At 31.3% G+C, this 22,838-nt stretch overlaps 1 protein-coding gene across 1 annotated transcript in view; it reads right to left on the reverse strand.

Annotated features, from left to right (window-relative positions):
- ci (transcriptional activator cubitus interruptus) overlaps positions 1-22,838 on the reverse strand; it is an 86,538-nt gene that overhangs the window by 33,192 nt on the left and 30,508 nt on the right. Inside the window, exon 3 of the mRNA XM_085201757.1 lies at positions 14,449-14,835. Coding sequence (XP_085057883.1) covers positions 14,449-14,606 — 158 coding nt within the window. The 5' untranslated portion in view covers positions 14,607-14,835. The remainder of the gene's footprint in view (positions 1-14,448; positions 14,836-22,838) is intronic.

Genomic DNA, 22,838 nt, shown 5'->3' on the forward strand with positions numbered 1-22,838 from the left:
ATATAATAGGATTTTTGAACGTTATAGATACCCATAACCGACATATGGATTCCATCCCGTAACTTCTAGCATTCGTTTTTAAATAACTTCCATTTACTATCATGTAATAACATCAATTATAGAAAAACCGCATACGAAGTCTCTTCTAAAGAGATATTAAATAAAATTATGTATACATATCTCTAGGCACTATTTTAGGACCGACACTTTACCTTATATACATCAAAGACTAAATTTATTTGGCATCTTGTTCGACATCACTAATGGCCTGCAGAATGAGTTTAATTGGTCCATAAATCAGATAGTACTATATTTATATGGGCAAAGCTTTCCAATAAATATGATATGATAATAATGCCTCTTCTAATGCTACCAACATTATCAAATGTTTACTTGTAGCGCCGCGCTTCCTGGTACAATTACTTATAGACATTGACAGGCTTTACGCGTGGTATTGTTTGATCATTAACTATTGTAAAGTTCACGTCGATATATATAAATTGGAGTAATAAAGCTCTATGTCAGTTTACATTATATTTGTCTCTATACTTTTTTTTAGCTTCCGAAATATCATATATTTAATGATGTAGGTAGAGGGTACCTGGGAACCTAGGGTTTTTCTAAAATTAGCGTTTTCCTTTAGCTTTCCGCATAGTCAAATAGAAATAACTAAAATTTGTGTTTCTGGGGCAGTTCGAGATAGCATTCATCGATTAATGGACTACCATTTAATTTATTTTTTTTTCAATTTGAACCAATAGTTTGTAGCATTAGCACATTCAACAAAACAAAACTGTTCAGATTTACAATATTCCTCCCCAATAATTCACAATGAACTTTCCAATGTAGAAGACACCTTTTCTATTTGTTTGATTTATATAAGAGTTCTGATGAAGAAAAAAATGCTATAATCATGAATAGTTTCATAGTTTAACTTGCAGCCATAAACTTGTATCAATTAAAGCCCACCATAAAGTGCATCTTGTAAAACACCTAACGGTTATTTCAATGAAAGAATTTTATTTGTACTATTTTATAACTACTGGATATTTCGAAATTTTCTATTGACTTTGTGTGATTATGATCTTTTTGTCATTCTAAGGCAATGATATACTTAAAATATTTTAATTTATCGGGTGGTGTGTGGAAACGGAGTGTCATAGCAGAAGATTTCCTCTGCCTATAGCAGGGTACTATATGAGGGACAGCTTGAAGCTAAATAAACTAATAAATTTATTTAGAATAGACTTATGAACGTCGCCTATATATACCACAATAATAATAGTCTCTTGTTTTGTTTTTATTTGTACCTGTATATACACTTACATATTAATATTTTATTTATCCAAGATGTTTTTCAATAAATCTTTTGTGATCCTACCTACAAGTAGACCAAGTGTTGACATATTAACATTCAAATTTTTAAATTCTAATAACTATAAATTTAACATCTCCAAACAAAGACTCCCAACACAAGATACCACAATGCCTAATAACGAACAAATAAAAATAAATTTAAGAAGCCCAATGCTAAGTTTGATGGTGTCAGTTTCACCACACACTTCCTAGTAATCAAAATTTTATGACATAAACAAACGTACGAATGAAAATTGCCCATAAAATATAACGTGGCTTGTAGAGAAATAAAAGAATTTATAGATCTGTTCGAGCACATGTTGAAATTGTTTTATGGAGGTGTTATATATTAGTGTATTATAAGATTTTTCGCACTTAATTTTTTTTATTTATATATGTAGTACATATATAGAAGAACATTACGAATATTGGTATCGTCATAGTGCAGTTTTGACGTACATTCTTTAACTAAAGATTTTGTTTCATTTCACACTTTTTCCTGATTATAAAAGGTTAGGCAGACAGAACTTGGTGCCATTTTCCGGTTTCCGTCTGAATTAGTAATAATGCGTGTTGAGTGGCGGAACTCAAGGACGAAGACTCATTTAAATAAAATGACAATCGGATATTGCCATAGAAGAAAAATATAATAAAACATTTAAATGAATGAAAAATAGTCAATATCTTATACGTCTTCCAAAGCTTATAGTTTACAATACAGATATTTTTGCCTGGTTTGGATAGGCAAAGTACAGCCATGGGTCCGCTTGCAGTGTATAAATGATTGAAAAATGAGTAATAAACTATATCATCACTGCTTTCTGTTTACCAGCACCAGAGAGATGAAGAGAACTAATTTAAATAAAATGACAAAATGATATAACAGATTATTTACATAAATGAAAATTACATGTAAAAGTATCGTTTAAGTCAATATTTTACACGTAGTTTCCTAAGCTTATAGTCCACCTTACATAAAACATAACTCACGTGTAGAGTCCGATGACCCCACCGGAAGCAGCCGCAATCATATAGCCAGATGATTTATTTGTAAACAGACGTACGTCAACGCGGGACCAATATTATGCGCGTGCGCAGGACAATGTTTGTTTTTTGATGTATGTACTTGCTTGAATTATTTAGAACTACTGTAGAGGAAGGTAAGGAAACGGAATTTATTATATTTTACAGTTGATTTGGTTGTGGGTTCGATTTTTTCTCGGGGAGGAAATATATTTATTTTTTCGCTCTGTCACTAGGCCGAGTCACTCAACACGCAATATCGCAAAAAGTTGAGCGGAAAGTGTTTTTGCGGGATACAGCATGAAGCTTCACTTATTTGCTGTGAGAACTGTATAAAAGATAAAATAATTAAAATTTATTATTTCAATGTGATTTATGTAAATTTGTAAAAGCTCGTGTAAATTGATGGACGGTATGGTATGGTATTTTGCTTAGTGTTTTTAAAGTGTTAATATTAAAAAAAATATCTATGGTGTAAAGCTTAAGTAAGCTCATAACTGTTATGGAAAAAAATATTAGATAAAAGAACCCGTTCTAGAATTAAATTTAATAAATGTAACGAAATATACATATACGTCCCTACTATCTCTGCAACGAAATTTTAACTTAGATCTAAGATTTCTATGAAAATAATATTCATTTAAACACCTCCTGCGCGTATAATACTCGTAGTTTGTTTACGTAACACGTATGTTTATTTTTGTTTCATATGGATTAAAAAGCTCCCAACTCCATTTTAGGCGTTCATTAGACTTTTTATTCTAAACATTGCGCCTTTATTGCTTACAGAATTTTTTACTAATATTAATATTTACCTTAAGCACGATTTTAGTTCATAATTATAATATTCTCAAAACTAGTTTTCTTTTTGAATAACTAAATTAAACTCTCCGCTCTCCAGATTAAGCAGTTAATTAAACAATTTTAATGTAATAATTAATAATTTTGTAACCTTTTAAAATGTAAAAAACACAATTTTCTTATCATTTTACGAATATATGTAAAGTACACAGTTAAAAAATCATGTTTTTAAAACCATTTACTATAAGAAACAAGTGCCATAGAATGTGCTCGGAACTATTAATTGTATAAGTCTAATCTCGAGTGGTTTACAAGTGACCTTTGAAGAGTTTATTAGAATTAAGGTCTTGGGTCACTTATCAGACCAGCTCGATGATACCTACCTTATTATTATTTATTATTATCGAGTCGATCTAATAAGAAAGCTACAAAAAGCAGAAAAACAGTGTTATTTGTACTTATATTCTACAAGTGCAATTATCTCAGTACATTGATAAATTACTTAACCTGATACACCGAAGAAATTACCATTTAATAATATTAAACAACGAACCTACTGTAAAGATTATTATTTAGTAATCAATATTAATATGAGGGGTATCGCCACGTGACCCGCGATACACACGAACATTCCATCTCTCAAAGAGGTATTATGTTTTAAAATATTTAGCAAGATTATATTTTCTATATAATCATTAAATACAATGTTTTTAAATATAGAGATATACTAGTTAATAGGTTACTAACTGACTGCACTTTGCAGTAGTCTACCTACTGATCACCGACTACTGCAAACTATTAGAAACGTCTTGTTTCCAAAAATGTATCTTTTTTTTCAAATTAGTGTTAAGACACTCCGCTTTCTTTTTTTGCGGAATTCTGGAGACATTCTGGCACGACTGGCCTCCAAATCTCCGTAGATTAATCTCCTTAAAGAGGTTCATTTAGAATGTGTTAATATTATTCTATTACATATAAATAGATATTAACCTTTTGTATCAAATGCAAGTGAAATGAAATGGAAGTAATATTCCCCACTTTCTACCATGATGTAATCGTATGACACGCACAGTGTTTTATTGATATGATATACTGTTGTTTGTTTATTAATAGATTTATATGGTAACTTATTGCGGACGAGTTCAATGGTTCAAATGAGTTCAGCCAGCAGACGTTGAATAATATCATCATTTTATTTAATAAAGTAAAAAAGAGAGAGAGTTTTACGATTTCCAACATGGTAGATAGGTTGGTTTTATGAAAGGAGTATGATTTTTTACCTTTACTTATTCAAGATTGCGTGTTACATAGGTATTTAGAGAACGTGGAAATGCACAATAAAATTCTGTACCCCTGTACTGTACCCCAGCACTGAGGCACTACGGTGTCCCACAATAGGCACCAATAAAATAAGTAGAGGCAATGTAGTCACTGATATGTTACTTATTATGATGCATGGAAATAGAATGTATTTCGTGAATCTATCGAATATTAAATCTAATTTTGTTATAATCAAGCTATTATTACATTTTATTTATATCAAATCATAATATTTATGATTTATGTACATACATAAATACCATAAGCCATATTCGTATCTCCGAGCTCTTGACAGGAACAAAATAACACGAGCGCGTAGCCCGAATGTTCCATTTTTGTATACAATTAATACTTGCTTGAGATATTTTTTAACTATTTCAAGCAATGTATACATACATGGAGAAAAATATAATTAAAAAGTACAATAACTATTATTCTATCAATAATTACCTATATATAAATAATTGTACGCCAGATAACTATCCAAGTAAATAAACGTCGTTTAATTAAGAAACCATAAACAGATGCACCAGCGTGTTCCAAGCTGGTATATAGGTGTCCAAACACTGTTTACTATAAATATTTTATTATATGAGATGGTACCGCGCCGTAGGTGTGTAACTTAAATTTTTAAATTTTTAATTTTGGGGTACGTGAGATTTTTTGCTTATATTAGAATTAGATTGTTGCTTATATTATAATTAGAAATGGGGACAACAATAAATATAATTTCTTGATTTGGATTATAGAGTTAGTTATTTATATATAAAAAAGGGTTAAAATTGTAGATATGTAACTGTAGATATTATTTCTTCGTGTACTTAGAATTGAACATTCTAATTTCTAAGCTCATAGGCATAGAAATAGGGGGTCCCCAGGCACGGACCATGTGCCCACCCCAAAAATTTTAATTAAAAATTATTTATCCTGAAAAATATCTCTTGATGGATCCATGTTTTAGTTATATCCAACAAAATCCAAGTTTCGTAGATACCTTTATTTACATAGGAACGTAGTACGTATACATAGACGTTATAAAAATCGAAATGAGTCGTAAAAAGCCGCTTGGTGCGCCAGGGTATTTTTATTGAGATGCTGGGTTTAATGGCCGCAAGCCAGCCCTTGGAAGGCTTTCGACCTTTAATTGTAACAAAGGGTGAACATGTGATAAGGACCCTTATTTTTTGTCGATTCTGAATTTGAAGTCGCAACACTTACAAAAATATTAGACGAGTGTTTGAGGTTATATGTAAGTTTTAGTTAGAACTAGCGGCCCGCCCGCGGCTTCGCCTGCGTGAACTACGTTATTATTAATTTCTGTCTCCATGAGTATCTACGTCCTATAAGTGACGTCCATGGTAAATTTGAGACTCCTAGCATTTGTAGTAACGAAGTATCATACAAACTTTCAACCCCAAAAACAACCCCTTAGAAATCGAATATTGCAAATTCCCGTCTTAGCGAGCACCTACGTCCTATAAGTAACTCCTATGAAAAATTTCAAATTCCTAGCACTTGTAGTTTCTGAGATTTCGTGATGAGTGAGTGACCTTTCGATTTTATATATATATAGATAAATGTTACAGGAGAGAACAGAAGATGACTCCACGATTCTTGATCATTCACCCATTGTTTCAGGGGAAGGGAGGAGCTTGCAATTCGTAGGAGCACCTCCAAAATGCATTTTGTTTAACTTTTATCCCACAAAGATGTATTTTAAAAACATATAAATATTTTGACCTTCATTTTTTTACGTTTTCTACAATATTATATAAGCTTTATATAAGCTTTCACTTACTACAAATAAAACAAAATTAATTTTCCTTTTTACGATAATTGAAGTACTTCTTTACATTACATTAAAAATAGACACATGATATTATAAAGTCGTTTAAAAATTTAATAGTTTAAGTAAACATAAGATCACCTTTTAGTAATACAAAAACTATAAAAATAAGGACTTCATAAATGTTAAATTGCTTAAATTATGGCAAATTTTACTGCGACTCATAAATGGAATGAAAAAAAAAACTACTTTAATAAAACTTAATTGAATGAATGGAATTATGTTATTTTTTATACGTATAACGTTCTTGATATCTTTAATAGCAAATATAAAAATGGTTATTTTATGTATTCTTATTTTTCTGTTTATACAACCCAACGTTTTAAAACAACTAATAATTACTATTAATAAGTAATAGTTTAATTATCAAGTTCATAATTTTTTTACATACGTCAATCCAGCTCTACAAGTCAAGTAAAGTAAGTTGAGGCTTCGCTCTGGTAACGAGGCAAAGCTGAGTTCCCCCACTCTAAACACAATGCTTCTAGAATTTAGCGGAAAGTGGGTAACGGATGTATCATGATGACATTAGGTTCCCAAGTTCCCTCTGCTAATCTGCTATGCACAGGCTACAGGGTGAAGTCATTATTAATATAATGAAGTGAAATTATTAATTAAATTTCTAAATATACTCAATAAAAGGTGAAATAAGAGTTAATGTTTTCAGTGTTAAACATATTGTCACTGTAAACACCAGCAGGTGCTGCATTTCCGTGTGTGCTTTGATAGTGTATAGAGTTACACAGCTTATATTTCTTAGTAAGGATGGTAAGTTCTATTTTGGTTTTACTAACTTATTCTGAATCTTAACTTCTACATTTTTAACTTTATTTATATCGTATGTAAAATATAGTATAAATTTAAGACAATAATTAGAGGAATTAAGGTAATTTTATTTGTCAGTTTAGTAAAATTAAGTAAGAAAAACTAAATTAAATGATAACTAACTTTAAAGTTATGAGAAGTATATCTAGTGATATATGTCTTATTTATTATGAAAACGAATTCGGAATAAAGTGTGTTTATTTTCTGTCAGACTTTTTTATCTGCATTAAGAATACTTAAACCTTTTTGAATTACGAATTTTAAAAGGCAAACCCATTAAAGAGTAAAAACCCATTATTCCATTAACCGCGAGTATGAATCGCAGTTTCCATTTACATTATTGTTCTTTACCAGCTCTGAATCACATTAAAACTGGAATATTGAGAAAAACTTCAGTATTTTTGTATTACAGCAGCAAATATGAGGAGGCTAGGTACTAATTAATCTTTGGTACTATAAACATTTATGTACTTACTTACGTATGGACCGTATGGTTGAAGATTTATTACGAATTTTAATTTTTGAGGTGGGTTTTTAATGCCTAGTATTTATTATGCTCAATTTTTAAAGTTTGACCAATATTTTTTTTATAAAACTAAATAAATGCTCAGGCAGTATGATAAATTTGGCATAGTTTCTGAAGTTCTCAATTTGTTTCACAGTTTGCTTGACCCTTTTTCAATCAATAGTGATTGAACTTAGTATACTCGTATTTCAGACTATAAATAGAAAATATAGTTAAAATCTGCTTCAATTTACAAATAGTTCCTATTCCTATCATCTATTCAAACATTATATTTATATTTAAAGGTAATATAAATACATATTTAACATCAATTCAATCATCTTCTATTTTCATAAAATAATAACTTTATTTACAAACATTTGGAATAATTATAATATATTAATAAATATCTCAATAAATCCTCCGTTGGAACCATTAACTGATGTGAGCACGCACCTCCATAATGAGAACAGGTCTGGTACGGCGCTGCTACTGGGCACACGCAAACTTGCATGATACGCTTTTTGTTACTCTGCTTTTTAATGCCGATATCTTATTTCGTTTTATTTGGTTCGAGATTATTAGCTTTAAAAATGAGTTCGTATTGAATTTCAACTAATATGACCTTAATTTTGTTGCGAAATTGTTGTTTTTTTCTTTTTTTTTTGCTTCTTTTTGCAGAAGCGTGTTCTCTAAAGCATGATGGATGTGGTTTTACACGTTCTTGGATTGATGTAAATCTTTGAGAGTTAAATTAGTATACAAAATAAGTAATAACTGTACATCATTTTTTTCTTTTTATCTATTCTTATTATCATGTCAAAAGTTAAGAAGTCCTAGGATTAATCCTAGGATAAAAATAAATGAATATAAAAATATTAATTTATTTTTAGCTTTAGCGTGATGTCAATGCGGGTGGTGATGATTTAATAGTAATTAACCTAAATATTATTTTGGCGTCCTCTCAATATTTTATAAATAAATTGTATTAAATAAAAATATTTACATATTTTTAGCTTCGTCAGTCATTCTTTCATTAAAATTTAAATGTTCAGTTCTTTAGAAAATATAGTTTGTACTAATATTTTTTTGTAATATTTTTAGCACACTTATAAAAAAGTTACATCTATCTACGTGACAGCAGTTCCTTTAAAATTAACTTTTTTTGGTATAGGTAATTTAGAAAATTTAAGCATTTAAAATATAATATGAGAGTTCAGCAAAAGTTAAAGTAGTTCAAGTCGAGAAAAGAGTCCAAACTCGTACCAACTAGTTGGAACTAGAATAAAGCAACATTGTAGAGCCAGCAATCTGGTACAGTCACTCGCTCTCCGCCATCTATTTATAAACGATTATGACAATAGTGTACTGTAGCAGGATGCATGGAATGACCAATTTATGACCGGAACTGTTTTATGGGACGATTGACCGATCAGACCTTTTTCGAGGATATGAGGGTAGGTGTATATTTATATTGAGATTTTGATATGTTAATTAAGACCTAAAATATGTGGTTCTTATTTTTATTATATTTACTCAGTCGTTTTCTTTACGTTCTCAGGTTATCTATATTTTACATTGACTTTTAAATAATGTTATTATTATAAGTTTACGAGAAATAATATTTAAACCATTCTTGTGATGAATATCTCACAATAGTTAAATGAGTCACACAGCGTGCATGCATATCGTCGTTGAATCAATATTTACAATAAATATCGTAAATATTAAAGTAAATATGATTTTCCTGTTACCAAGACTAAAAAAATGCTTCGTCAAGCATCAAAAAACAAAATTTATCTTTTACACTTCTATCTTTTGCACAACACATAATTAGTTTTTTGACGTTTAACACAAATAAATGATTTGTGTTGTATAGAGCAAGGCGGACGCTCCTTTAAGGCAAACATATAAATCACTTGCGATACGTGCCAAGTTCCATTCGGACATTTTTGCATTTCCGAGAACAATAATTGGACAGCAATGGGAAAAGTTGTAAACTATTCATAGCGGGATGTGAAACGGTTACGCCAAGTTGTACTCCTGGTACTTGGACGATCCTACAGTCGGAGTCGGTTATAAGAGAACTAGAGTCCAGAGTATGTAAAACTGTAATTATTTCAATCAAATTTCAAACAGCCTTCTTATTAATTAAAGAATCAAGTGTTATATTAGCTAAACACTTAAAAGACTAGCCTTATATTTCACAACTTCTTTCTTACCAAGAAAAAATAGGGGCAGACACAAAAGAAAAAACGACCATATCATATAATTTGACCTCATTTAAGTACCATATTACATAATATAAAAATAAAGCTTGAGCTTTATTTTAACACATGTCCCCATACTATACAATACACCATTCTTTCGCCCGCATCCCATCCTCATTGTAGTCACAAATCATCGAGGATATAAAATAGAATGAAACAAAAGCACCACGATATTGTTCTACGTGTGTGGCAATGGGAACATGTGCGCAATTAGATAGTACAGCTTTATCACAAGTATGAAAGCTAGTAGGTTAAGCTTTTCAATAGTATTTCATAATATAATAAATTTATTCGATAAGAAATAATAGGTCGATAACTATTTGTAAATAATAAGAAATACATAGATCGATAACTATTTGTAAATAATAAGAAATACATAGATCGTGGTTGATCGTGATCGCGAGGTTTTGGGCTCTATCAAATCTGGTAGCTGTTATAGGCTAATCTTGAAAAGCTGAAAGTGGAGAACTTAGTATCTTAATATTAGCTCCGGAGCAAACTGCTGTTTATTGCCTATAAATAATTCATTTTAAATATACCTAAATCAATATAATCAGTAAAGTGCTGCAACATAGAAAAAAACTATAACATTTTTTAAATACTATGTATGATGATCTATGATGTACCTACAATTCAAAGAGACAATATTTCCATTTTTATCAATGTCCACAACAATTTTTAAATAAATGTATGTTATCTATACTAATATAATAAAGCGGAAGAGTTTGTTTGTTTGTTTGTTTGTTTGTTTGTTTGAACGCTAAGATCTCTGGATCTACTGGTTCGATTTACATTGTTTTTGTTTTGTATGAAAGCTGCATTCTTCAGAAGTGCTATAGGCTATATAACATTACATTACACATATATACTAATATATTTTAAAGTACTTTCTAATTTGACATGCAATTTATTCTGCCATGTTAATAACAACCGTCGCGTCGCTACGCAACCGTTACCGCGACATTTTGATATTCATCCTTATGAAAATAAATATAATAGTCACTTTTAGCTTTTTATCTAGATTGAAATTATAGTTTACTGTATAACATTCTAATAAATAATTAAGGAGATGTCACTGATTCGAAATAACCTAGCCTTCGGGCGGCATAGTATGACCGTCGCGAACGGGCAGATGACGTTGACGGTTTTATAAATTTTCATACATTTTCGAACTACTGTTAATTTTTATGTAATTATTTGCTGTTTATAATTAATTTAGACTACATCTTGGTTCTCTTCTTATTTTATTTGATATTGCCCGCTAAAATTGTCCTATTTAATAGAGAGAAATGTTTAGTTATTTCATAGAGTCGATATCTATGTACACACGCACGGAAAACTTTAGATACTTTTTCTAATATTAAGAATACCTATCCTTTAGTTACTTTTAATCCTTTTCGTGGTTCATTTCAATAACTCAGAATTTTTTTTCTAATATAATAATATATAATTAAGCTTATATTTTCTTACTAATTCTATTGAAAATTGAAAATAATTTCATGAATATATTTAATAAATATTCTTATAGTTGAAGCAGGCGTAGCCGCGTCCGGGTCCGCTAGTCATTCTATACAGCTGTACAATTATAAAACTACATGCACATATATTTGAGATTTTTGCATAAAACAGAATGTTATAATTGTCATGTAGAGTCTTGTCATGTTAAATCGAACTGTTAAACGTTCCGTTTGAAGATCGATAAAATACCGGTTCTAGTACAAGGCGATATATCTATAGTTGCTAAGCCTGAGGGACTTTAGACATAATCTAAGTACATATATGTTAATAAAAAGATGTTTTATGCAATATGTAGTCTTTAAGATGCAAGCAAGTCATGATTATATTTTAGTTTCATGTATTTATATGTTTCGTTTCACGCTGTATTACGCTCACCAGGTTTAGATTAAGTAAGGGGAACCCGGGAATAATTAAGATAATTTCTGTCAATAACTAGTTGAATGGCGGAAATCAAGGCTGCGCTATGTTTTTACTCGTTACTAGAGCGACGAAACGTAACTATTAAATATTTCATTCCCCCGAGTAGAAATCGAACCCACTACTTTATTTTTTTTTATTATTAATCAATTTATTTATATAAGATAAAAAAATCTTTATTTGTATTGCGTTTTGTACGTTAGTAATCTAATAAACTGTTGAAATAAATACACTTTTGTAAGTTTGTAAATATATTATTTTAACCATTATTTACAATGCATTTTTTTTCTTTAGTATTGAACTTTCACATAACTCCATTCAATTATTGCCTTTATACTCCAAGTAATTTATTAGTGCCAAACAAAAAGCCGTTTTCTCTTTAAAATATTCCAACTCAATGAAAATACAGTAGTAGACAACCGAAGAGACATTAAAATACCAAAACACAAAGCGACAATGGTTACAAAACGACAAAAACTATCAAAGAATTAGTAGGCGAGAGAACACGAGACGTCGATACATCAGTTCAAAGCGGTACTAATGAATCGACCGAGCCGCGACACCTCCTTGCCCAAGAAGTGACTTTGACGAAGCAAACGAAGCAAAAATAACTGATCGTGTCCAACCCATTGTGCGTGATAAAATTAGAACGCTTGGAATAACCACGTGGTGGCAATTATCGCGGCAGCGGGTTAAATGAGGCACCGTGCGCCGTTAATGGGCACACACGGCCGCGCTTCCGGCGTCGGCTTCCCGAACTGAAAAGTGGAGATGCTGGACCCAAGATGGTTTCAGGGAAAGATGATTTATTGAGTTGTGACTAATAGCTCGCTAAATACGTTACTTAGATTTAGATATGTATGGAATTATGAAAATTATTTGGCGTCATTATAAATTGATTAAATAATCTGAGAAGTCGATCATATCTAAAAAAGTAAGTAGAATACCTGTCTAAGTAGATTTTTAAACATAATTGCTTACAATTTATAACTACGAAAAAATCTATTTCAGAAAATACCTATGCTAATTCAACATCAATCAAATTTGTATTCACAAAACGTTTCTGCTAAGTAATTTCAAAAGTCTTATTCCTCAAAGCACTCCGCGGACAGAGTATTCAGGAGTACTAACATTAATCATACCAGTCGACCGACGGAGCCCGTCTCTTTATACGCCGTAGTCTTTGAGAGCGGCGAGTTCCTCATTTGTTGAAATGCGTGCTGCTTTTATTAATGTCCGCCCCAATATTGTAAACGTCTCAATCCCTTTGATGACTTCCTGTTCCTTTGCTGGGGGCTCATTGATTGTTAGACTCTTTTTTACTGTCCGGTTAGCTTAGGTCAATGTAGCCAATTGGATCTCGCAACCGTTGTGGTAATATATCACCATTAAGTAACACATTGCTTGCCCATTTTACGATGGTCTCGTAAAATACGGCTATAACCTCGGCGATCTAATATAAAGCGTCTACCTGCTCCTTTTCAGCTTTTGTACGACGGAAAGTGCAATAACGTTGAACGGATGTAGTTGTATTACAAGAATTTTAATCAACTAGTTTGTTTATAGCACACGTATCTTTAGATAGGCACTAAATATCTTCAAACGTATGTATTTTGTAATTACAGAGCTTGCCCTACATGAAACCTTTAATGGATTTTTTATTCTTAGGATATTTTTTTTAAATTGAAACATAAATTTAAGTTTTTATTCGTAAGTGTTTTTTTTAGCTTTTGTGTTAAGACACTCCGTTCTCCACTTTTCGCTGAATTTTGTCAATACGTGGCGGAAGTCGACGCCACGCTTATTACCAAAACAAGGAAATTAAATTATTAATAAAAAATTATATTTTCATTTGGAATCAAATCCACGTCTATAGTGACACACTTGCCACTGCGCTACGACGGCCTTCAGTAAGTACTTCATTTTCTTCTTAATTTTTAAAACTCTAAATGCTAAACCTATAAAATCTATCAATGGGTCGTAAATTACTTGTACTCACACAGCAAGCACGAGAGGCAGAAATATAATTAGTGCGAAAATACAAGTTATGCAATGAAACTACCTCACGGCCTGCACAAGGACAAAAGCTTAATGAACCACTCTATTTTATGGACTAGTCCAATAAACGAGGCTGGCTGTTCGGAACGAGCCCTGTTCGAAACGATCGTAACACTGAAAGGACACTTGACTCTAAAACGTGTACGAGCATGTGAATATAATAAATAATTACTACAAATTGCGATAACGCAGTAATTTTCCAATAAAGTAAGGAACTATAGATATTACTTTAATATACCTGTCGAAAGCGAATGAAAAGACTTGTATGCATAACAAATGCAACAGGCAGGTGCTTCGTGTCATTAAGAAAATAAAAAGCTGCATGTAGATAGGAAAATATATTTTAAACTATAATTGAAATCTAAAATAGATTTATATTATTTATTTTTCCGGATTCCGAGAGACCCCCTTCTCCATCCACATTTCGACTTAATGAGTATTTCGCTTTTAGAAGTAGCAGAATTATACGGCATATATTTAGTCTTAACTTAATAAATAAAAACACTTACTGTGCATGATGGTGGTAATGCGTCGCGTGATGCATCGCGGCGGCCGGTCCAGGAGGGGTCGTGGCGTGGAACGCCGCAAACGCCGAAGGAAACTGTAATGGCAGGAAACCACCGCTGCCCGCTGTCCCAGGACCTCCGACCGACTCGCGATCAGGCATTATTCAATATCCAATAGCATCGTCTATATTTGTCACTTTAATAATTTTAACAGTTTTATTACTAACATCACTAGTCTTTACGTTTAGCACCAATTACACTTTTTAGGTTAAATCAAATCTCAATTTTATTCTCTTTTTCATTGTCATTATTATGTTATAGTTGGGTATATTTTTGTTCATCGTTGATCACGTTTGTTTTCATACGTAAGTCTTCCCATATCATTTTTACCTGGAACAAAAATGAAATATAAGTAAATATACAATAGCGTTTATAAATTCTGGGGAAAGTGGGAACCGGAGTGTCCTAGCACTAAATTCCCTAATACGCGAGATACAAAAAAATAATCAATATTTATTCAGTTCATTAAAATACAAGTAATTTCTTTACTTAAAAATAAAATTGCATCGGAATCAGTGTTAATTACTGTTAAAATTTAACAAGTGAATGGAATGGCAAAAAATCAGGCGAGTAATTGAGCGAGCAGTCAGCCGAATCGTCATTATCACATACAAAGAAACTGTTTCTGTATCAGATGATTTTATAAGATTTATTCGAGAACAATAAACCAAATAAAGATCTTTATTTTCGTATAATAATTGAAATATGCAATTACGACGATATAAACGAGACATAAATTTTTGCGTCGTATATTAATTTTTTGCTTCGCTCGCGACCGTGCCCCGAATTTACTTATATTTTTATTTATATAATTCAAACATGTTGTTCGCATTCCATTTCTTGAAACAAATGTACGAAAAAGCGTCGTTTGTACGAAACTTACTCCGAAAGCCCAATAAGGCTGTGTTATGAAATCATATCAAGATTACCAAGTATCCAGCTTCTGTAGATGGAGGACATATAAATTCGACAAGTTTTTGTCACTACGAGTTCGCTTTTCTCTCTTAACTACGGTACTGTATTATAGTACGATTTTGAGGAAAGCCATCAATGTGAAATTCCTGACGTAATTAATGAAGATGTGATTGTTTTAAACATGCCCCGAACGTTGTCTTCTTAATAAGCCTTTATGTAGTCATGTAACAAAATTTTGCAATATATCGATAAATATGTTTTTACACGAAAGATTTACGATGTTTTGGAAAGCAAAATTGGAAGGTTCGAATATCGATTTTTATAGACCATTCAACAATCACATTCAATGGTGTGAGGGTTTTTTAATCAAAACGGTGTCAAGTATTTTAAAGTACCTATATAATACGTATGCACGTATTATTGCTAAACATATTTACTATTTACATACATCGAGGATAACATTTAAACATATTTTCTATACTTTGCATTACGTGACATTTGACTACATTTCAATAATATTGTACTTAAATATGTCGATTTGTTAAAAGGAATGTGTGAAGCACACGAAAGAATTAATATTGCAGGTGTTGCTTACTAACAAAGGCCGTAACAAACAGACTTACATATCCAATCAATTTTTATGTTTACAAAAAACTATTTCCATCATTATATAAGTACATCACTAGCCCCTAAATTAGTGGTGCAATGTTGGCGCGCATGCCGTCTCTCTCAATACGGTCCTTAATTACGATTTAATTGTTTTTTAGCCGTCAGATTGTTTCGGCTCTTCCAAGAAGCATTCGGTCTTATGGTGTTACTGCCCGACTCGATTCGTTAGTCTAGATTGCATCGATTTTACTTTTCGATTTTTTACAGTTCAATAAACTCGATATAACAGTACACTACAATTGTAATCGGCGGAGAACATCCCTGCTATTCAGGTTAAACATTCAATTATGATATATGACATTATTTTAAGCGGAATAATATGTTATTAAGTCTTTATAAAAGGAATTGCATAAAAATGTTGTACTAATTGACCTGTTTCGACTTAAATAATAATATATTTTTCAGTTATTTTTTAAATAATTACTTGTCTTTTTATTTTGATCATTTGCTCGTTAATGGTGGGAGGTAAAGTCTCGAATGATATCATCAGATCCTTATAGCGTGACTTCTTTTAAAAGTTTTAAAACATGTATGACATGTTTGATATATTCACGTCATAATGGATACGTGTATTTCCTCTTCATTAAACTTACTTGGTATTGTCAAGAAATGTATTATTATATAAATAAAAATGATGGCCAGTTGAATTGGTGGTCTCTGACGAGCAAGCGAACGTAATTAGCTTAAATACGAAATTAATTTACTTTTGAGTGGAAGATGGAGAGTGGAGGAATTTTATCAACATGTGTATTAGAATTTCATAAGTTTTACCAGATTGACTATCAGACATTTCGTACAACTATATTAGTCGAATACTATAATTATAGGTACACCTACAAGTCCTATAAGATATTCGCTAGAAATAAAAATAGAAGACCAAATAATTTGGCTATCCATACAATTTTAATATCATAATATAACAAATGATTGCCAATTATTCGTGGTTCCATATAAGTTTTGTTATAATCAACCATTAGAACCCTCGATCACGAAGCTATTCTTTAACACTACATATAAGTCAGTGGACAATAGTGACACTTATACCCTCATCATTAGATATGGCCTCTGCTAGCAAAGCTGTGCCTTGAACACGAATCGTCTCATTAAAATGTCGTTTGTTTTAGTATTGTAGTCTTAGACACGTGTTAGTTTTTGCAGTATATTTATTTGGTTTTGTTTTTTTTAAATTATTTTATTTTTTTAGCGTCACGCTGTGATCGTATATAACAGAGTAGGCAGAAAGAGTTCAGTGTTAAGGCACGCAGTTCTCCATTTTTCGTCGATTTCTGTAAGAATTGTGTGTTGAGTGGCGGAATTTAATGCCGCGCTTTACCTCGACACCAGAGCGAAGCAAATGGAATGGTCATAATAGTAGTTTTGTCACACATTTGTTATAATAAATACATTATTTTTATTGCGACTATAAAATAATAGTTTACTTAAAGGATGTAAGTTCATATGATCTTAAATATGGCACGCATGGCGATGATTAATATAATAAAATCATATAATGCAATTTTTTTTCATTGATTCATGTAAAAAATTACAAAAAAATTACGCTGAATGAATGAAAGATTCATTCATTCAGTTAATAATGAATTATGATTATCAAAAATTTGGTTATCATTTTCCTATCTACTAAATAGATTAATTCTATAGTATCCATAAAAGGTATAAATGCAATCTTCCCGAATGCCTTATCTTTTAGAGAAGTTACAAAGAACTTAAACTTAATTTTAAGGCGTGATATTTACACACTATTCGTTGATTATGGTTCCCAAAATCCATATTTTAAACAAAACATAACCAAGCTAAAACAAGGTTAAATCAACACAAATGAAAGAGACAATAGGCACAACCCAGTTACGTAGAATATATCAACGGGTGCCAGCGACCGCGGTTGATCCTTTCAACTGGTATTAACATTCGCGTTGTGGAGTGTGGACATCCATAAATTACAATGAGTTTCAACGCTAGTTACATCGTATATGGGTCTTGGACCAAAAGAAGCGCATACGTGCGCGTCCGGCTGCTTCGGCCCTGTGATATACTGGTAGCTTGAAAGCGTAGAATTTAAATATCGCTTAAACAAATTAAACTTGAAGAATATTAGTCTGTACAGGTATCGTGTGCTTGACGGAAAATAGAAAGAAATATTTTGGTTCCTAGGATTTGGTAAAATGTGTAACGTAAGATTCTTACATTGTCAACGTAGGATTCTTATTTATTTTTTAGCTTCACGCTATATGTACAGACACTCCGTTCTCCGTATTGAGTGGCGAAACTCAACGCCGCGCTTTGCCTCAACACGATAGCAAAGAAATGAAAATACTATTATAATGGGAATGAAACCCACAACCTGTCGAGCGCACTGTCACGCTTGTGCCCCTGCGGCCTCAACTAACTCCTTATTACTTCTCTAAAATATATGTAAGTATCAAACATTCGACAATCGTTATAAAACACGTAAAATAAGTAAATACAATGAATGCTAATAAATAATAGCTTAACATCTCAAGTGGAATACAATCCTAGAAAGATATTTGTACGATTTGTCAAGCTATCGTCCATTCATCGTTTGCGTTCCGGACTATTTCTAACATTCCTGCGTAACATTGTTTTGAAGTACCCATATATTAATATTTATTGTAATAATTGTTTATGTATAGTATAGCACCGTATAGCATGGGATACCTTATATCTTAGTCAAAATGAATGGCTATCTTATTATTTACATGTCAGAACCGATAACAGAACTTAAGTATCTACTCATTTATCACTCGCTTGTATTCTCTCTTCTTCAAAAAGCTTCACGCTGTTTCCCGCACATGGATGAAGAGGAAATTTATTATATTTCCTCCAGTGGAAATCGAACCTGTTATGTTTACACTCAAACTTTTGTGCCTCTGAGCCACTAGCGTGACACTACACTGACCTATCATTATTAATTCACATCTCATTATAAAGCCATTAAAACTAGAGGCGTCCATGAATAAAACAAGGATAATAAAGAAGGGCCCAATAAACCCAGTGATCCGCTAATAAATCACACGTTACCAAGTATTACCCAAGTGGTGACCCTAATAAATAAATTTCACCTCCAAACTTTATGGCTTACCTTTGAACACTAGCTTGACAGTTTATACTTCCTCCAACCGTGTCGAGAATGACAAAACAAATAAAAATTGTCTTTTTAGAAGCCGAATTATACAATAATAGACCCTATTACCTATAAAATATAGATTTTGAATTAATTCTCTAATTATGTTTAGTTTTAAAGCGTGAACTTATTAAGTAGTCGACACTGACAGGTAATAAAATAAGAAACAGCTAGCTCAAAGGTGCTTTAGTGAATCACCATATTTAATATTCTTTTGTTTGCAGTGTTGAGTTCCACCACTCAACATACTTGAAATTTTATGCAACGAAGTGTCTTGACTCTAGGTTCTCTCTGGCTGTCCTAATATCCGGGAAAAAGGATCAACTCGATTTTTTGTTTTATAATATCGTTTCATTGCTATAGCATATCTATGACTTCTTATATCAAAATACGCTTATTTTCAAGGGTAAACCCACAGAACTAAACTAGTGTTGAATACATCGAAATTTCAATAAACATAACTATTATTTTTTTCTCGATGATCTTAAATATTTATTGGCTCATGTTGGTAGCGTTGAAATGTTAACATCGTTTATATTTATTAGGTTTTTAAAATAAAAAGCTCTTCATTTCAGAAGAAATAAATTTATCAACACCTGGAATGCTATAAATATATTTTGTTCTGCGAATTAAAAGTTATTTTTATTTCACTATAAGGAGCCAGAGGTAACATATAAAATTAAAAAGGGTAAGTTAAACCTATATTCAATTCAGTATAAAATAAGTTCAATTCAGTTTTAAGTAAAATTTTCTTGTAAATGAAAAATCATTCATATTAAATATATCGACATGAAATATATTACTTATAGTACAAGCACTAGTATCGACACATGGACGAAAGGTCTATAAATCAATTCAATGCGACTTATAGTACTGATATAAGAGGTTGAGTAAATGCTCGCAGATTAATCTTTTAAAATGTCAAGTTAACAGTCAGCTGTTAAAGTGTCAATTCTAAATAGGATAAGCATGTCAGTTATCATATAAATTATTCTATAGAGAAAATGTGTTATCAATTTAGCTTTATATATTAAAGAGACCTTCATGACGCAGTGGCATTAGATTGTTAGCGCGACGGTTGTAGGTTCCTATTCGAGGAAATGGATTATTTTTACAGTCTCACTATTTTAAAAAGCTAAAGGCGTTTAAATCCGCCACGTAACTAGCAAAATTGAGCAGAAAGTGGGAAATACAATGTCTAAAGTATCCCTACTAGGTTTTTTTTCTACCCCTTTACCTACTCTGTTTAGTATATGCGGGATATAGAATAAAGCTAAAAACCAAAAATTGCTATTTAAACTTAATGTTAGTGTAGCAATGCTATTAATAGGCAAAAACCGTTATATGTATGTCAGACTTGTCAGGCTTTTGTTTTCCGCATTTTAATCATAGTTCTATACATTATATATGTAGTACAAAATAATCAATATTCGCAACCATTTCACGCCTACTTTCTACCAAGAATACGATTTCAAAGAAACCATCTTTCGTCTACAAATCTACCGACAGCGTAGCTTGAATACAACGTGATATAATGAACTTATTGGTATTACAAATGAGTAAATTTGACAGTATTTAAAGAGGGAGGTGTAAATTACTAGTACAGGATGAGAATTATAATTTAGCTTAAAAGTTTTGACGCCGTCTAGCCGCTATTTAGGATATTACTCAGTACGTGAGACGAGTTTTAATTCGAATTTGGACATACAAGTCGTTTAATTTCACCTATTTTCATAGATTGTGCTATACAACGTAAAATATTTCAAAATAGGTGAATAATATGAAACAGTAATATATTAAAAGGTTTTTTCTACCATTCCTGATGAAAAAAAATATGTTAACATTATAAGGAAAAGTATATCAAATAAAAATTGTTTCACGTTCATACAAAATAAAGCTCCATACAAAACCCACAATTTTACATGAATAGTCAATCGTCGGACAAAACCGCGTAATACAATTATCTGACGCGAGCTTAACATTGTGGTTAAAAACAACGTTTTTTACGTTAAACTTAAACCAAACGTTAAAGTGTTAACCGCACAGGCAATATGCGGGGGACCGAAATTAACTGACTAGTTAAAATTTAACTATATTTCTTGGAAACAGTTAGTGGTACCGGATAGTTTAACTAGACTTAGGTTTTAATAAGAGCTGAGCACTTTATCATTCGTTCCGTTACGTCGTTAGCTAAGATTTATGATACGCTAGATACAGCTTGGATCGATTTGTTTTGGATAAATAGATCTAAAAACAATTTCATAGATCGTTTTCTCACTAACAATATCGCTATACTAAATTTCAACTTTCAAAGTCCATTAATTTCTTTTGTGTATTGTTTGTCAATCATCAATAGAAGATTTTCATATTCATATAACCTCATATTATAGCCTTAATTAAAATCTAAATTATAGATGAAATACTTAAATTTTATTTCTATTAATAACTGTATAACGTCTATATAATATTAAAATAACTATAGGACGGATATTATAAGGCGGTGCCAGCGGAAGTCTCAGAATTGCTATAGGTACGTCTGTTAATAAACCATTTTTCAATTCAAACGGTAGTCATGTAGATTAGATAATGTTTTGCATCATATTTATTTTATTGTTTCATATTAATTTAAAGTCATAGTTAAGCTATTATTTGTTGAAATATTTGCGTAGTATTACATATTATTATTTATATGTTTAAAAAATTATATAAATAAACAAAATAATATTATAATTAACAAATTCACTTTGATAACTTTCTTCCTTTATTCCAACGTAGAAGCACGAAGGAACGAAAAAGAAAAACGAAGATATTAATATATTTAAAAATGACACTCATACCACTTTATAAATTGAAATAATATCTAATATTGGACAAGTAAATATAAATCGAAGAGACATTCCCAATCCCGCTACGAATCCCGCACTATCACGATCATGATGAATAATAAATAACAATATTCATAACTAAAGGACGGTACATCCTTGTCTACTTTAAAATAATCCAATAACATACGGTTCACGCCAGCGGGACGACACCGCATTTTATATTACTTTCATTGTTATACTCGTGAGATGTTAAGGGGAAGTTCGCGTGCATTTAAATATCTAATATAATTTAAATAAAAAAAAAATACAGTCGAATTGATAACCTTCTTTTCTTACAGAAGTCAGTCAAAAATATCATAATATTGAATTGAAATAGGAAAAGTTAACTATTTCCTATATTTATTATTTTTTATTAACTGCCTTATTATAGCATAAAAAAATAACAAAAGATTATAATTATATAGAGATCATAGAATATCTCACACTAGATCTGCACAAAAAAAAACATAATATATGGTATTATTAAGTTTGTTATGTTTATATCGATATCAAATGTGTATTATTGCTATAGGAAGAGAGAATTTAGTGTTAAAACACTCTGGAGTTAGCTTGTCGCCAGAATTTGGAGGTCTGCATGTAAAGTGGTGAAACTCAACGCCGCAATTATTTTATCAGACGCTGTCCCACTCCGCGACATCGATTATATAATTATTTATTTATGTCATAAGATTTACATTACATTAAACCTCATTGATTTATAACTT

Source organism: Heliconius melpomene, chromosome 18 (genome assembly GCF_056956725.1).
Source record: "Heliconius melpomene rosina isolate 202511_hmr_F chromosome 18, ASM5695672v1, whole genome shotgun sequence".
NCBI lineage: Eukaryota > Metazoa > Arthropoda > Insecta > Lepidoptera > Nymphalidae > Heliconius > Heliconius melpomene.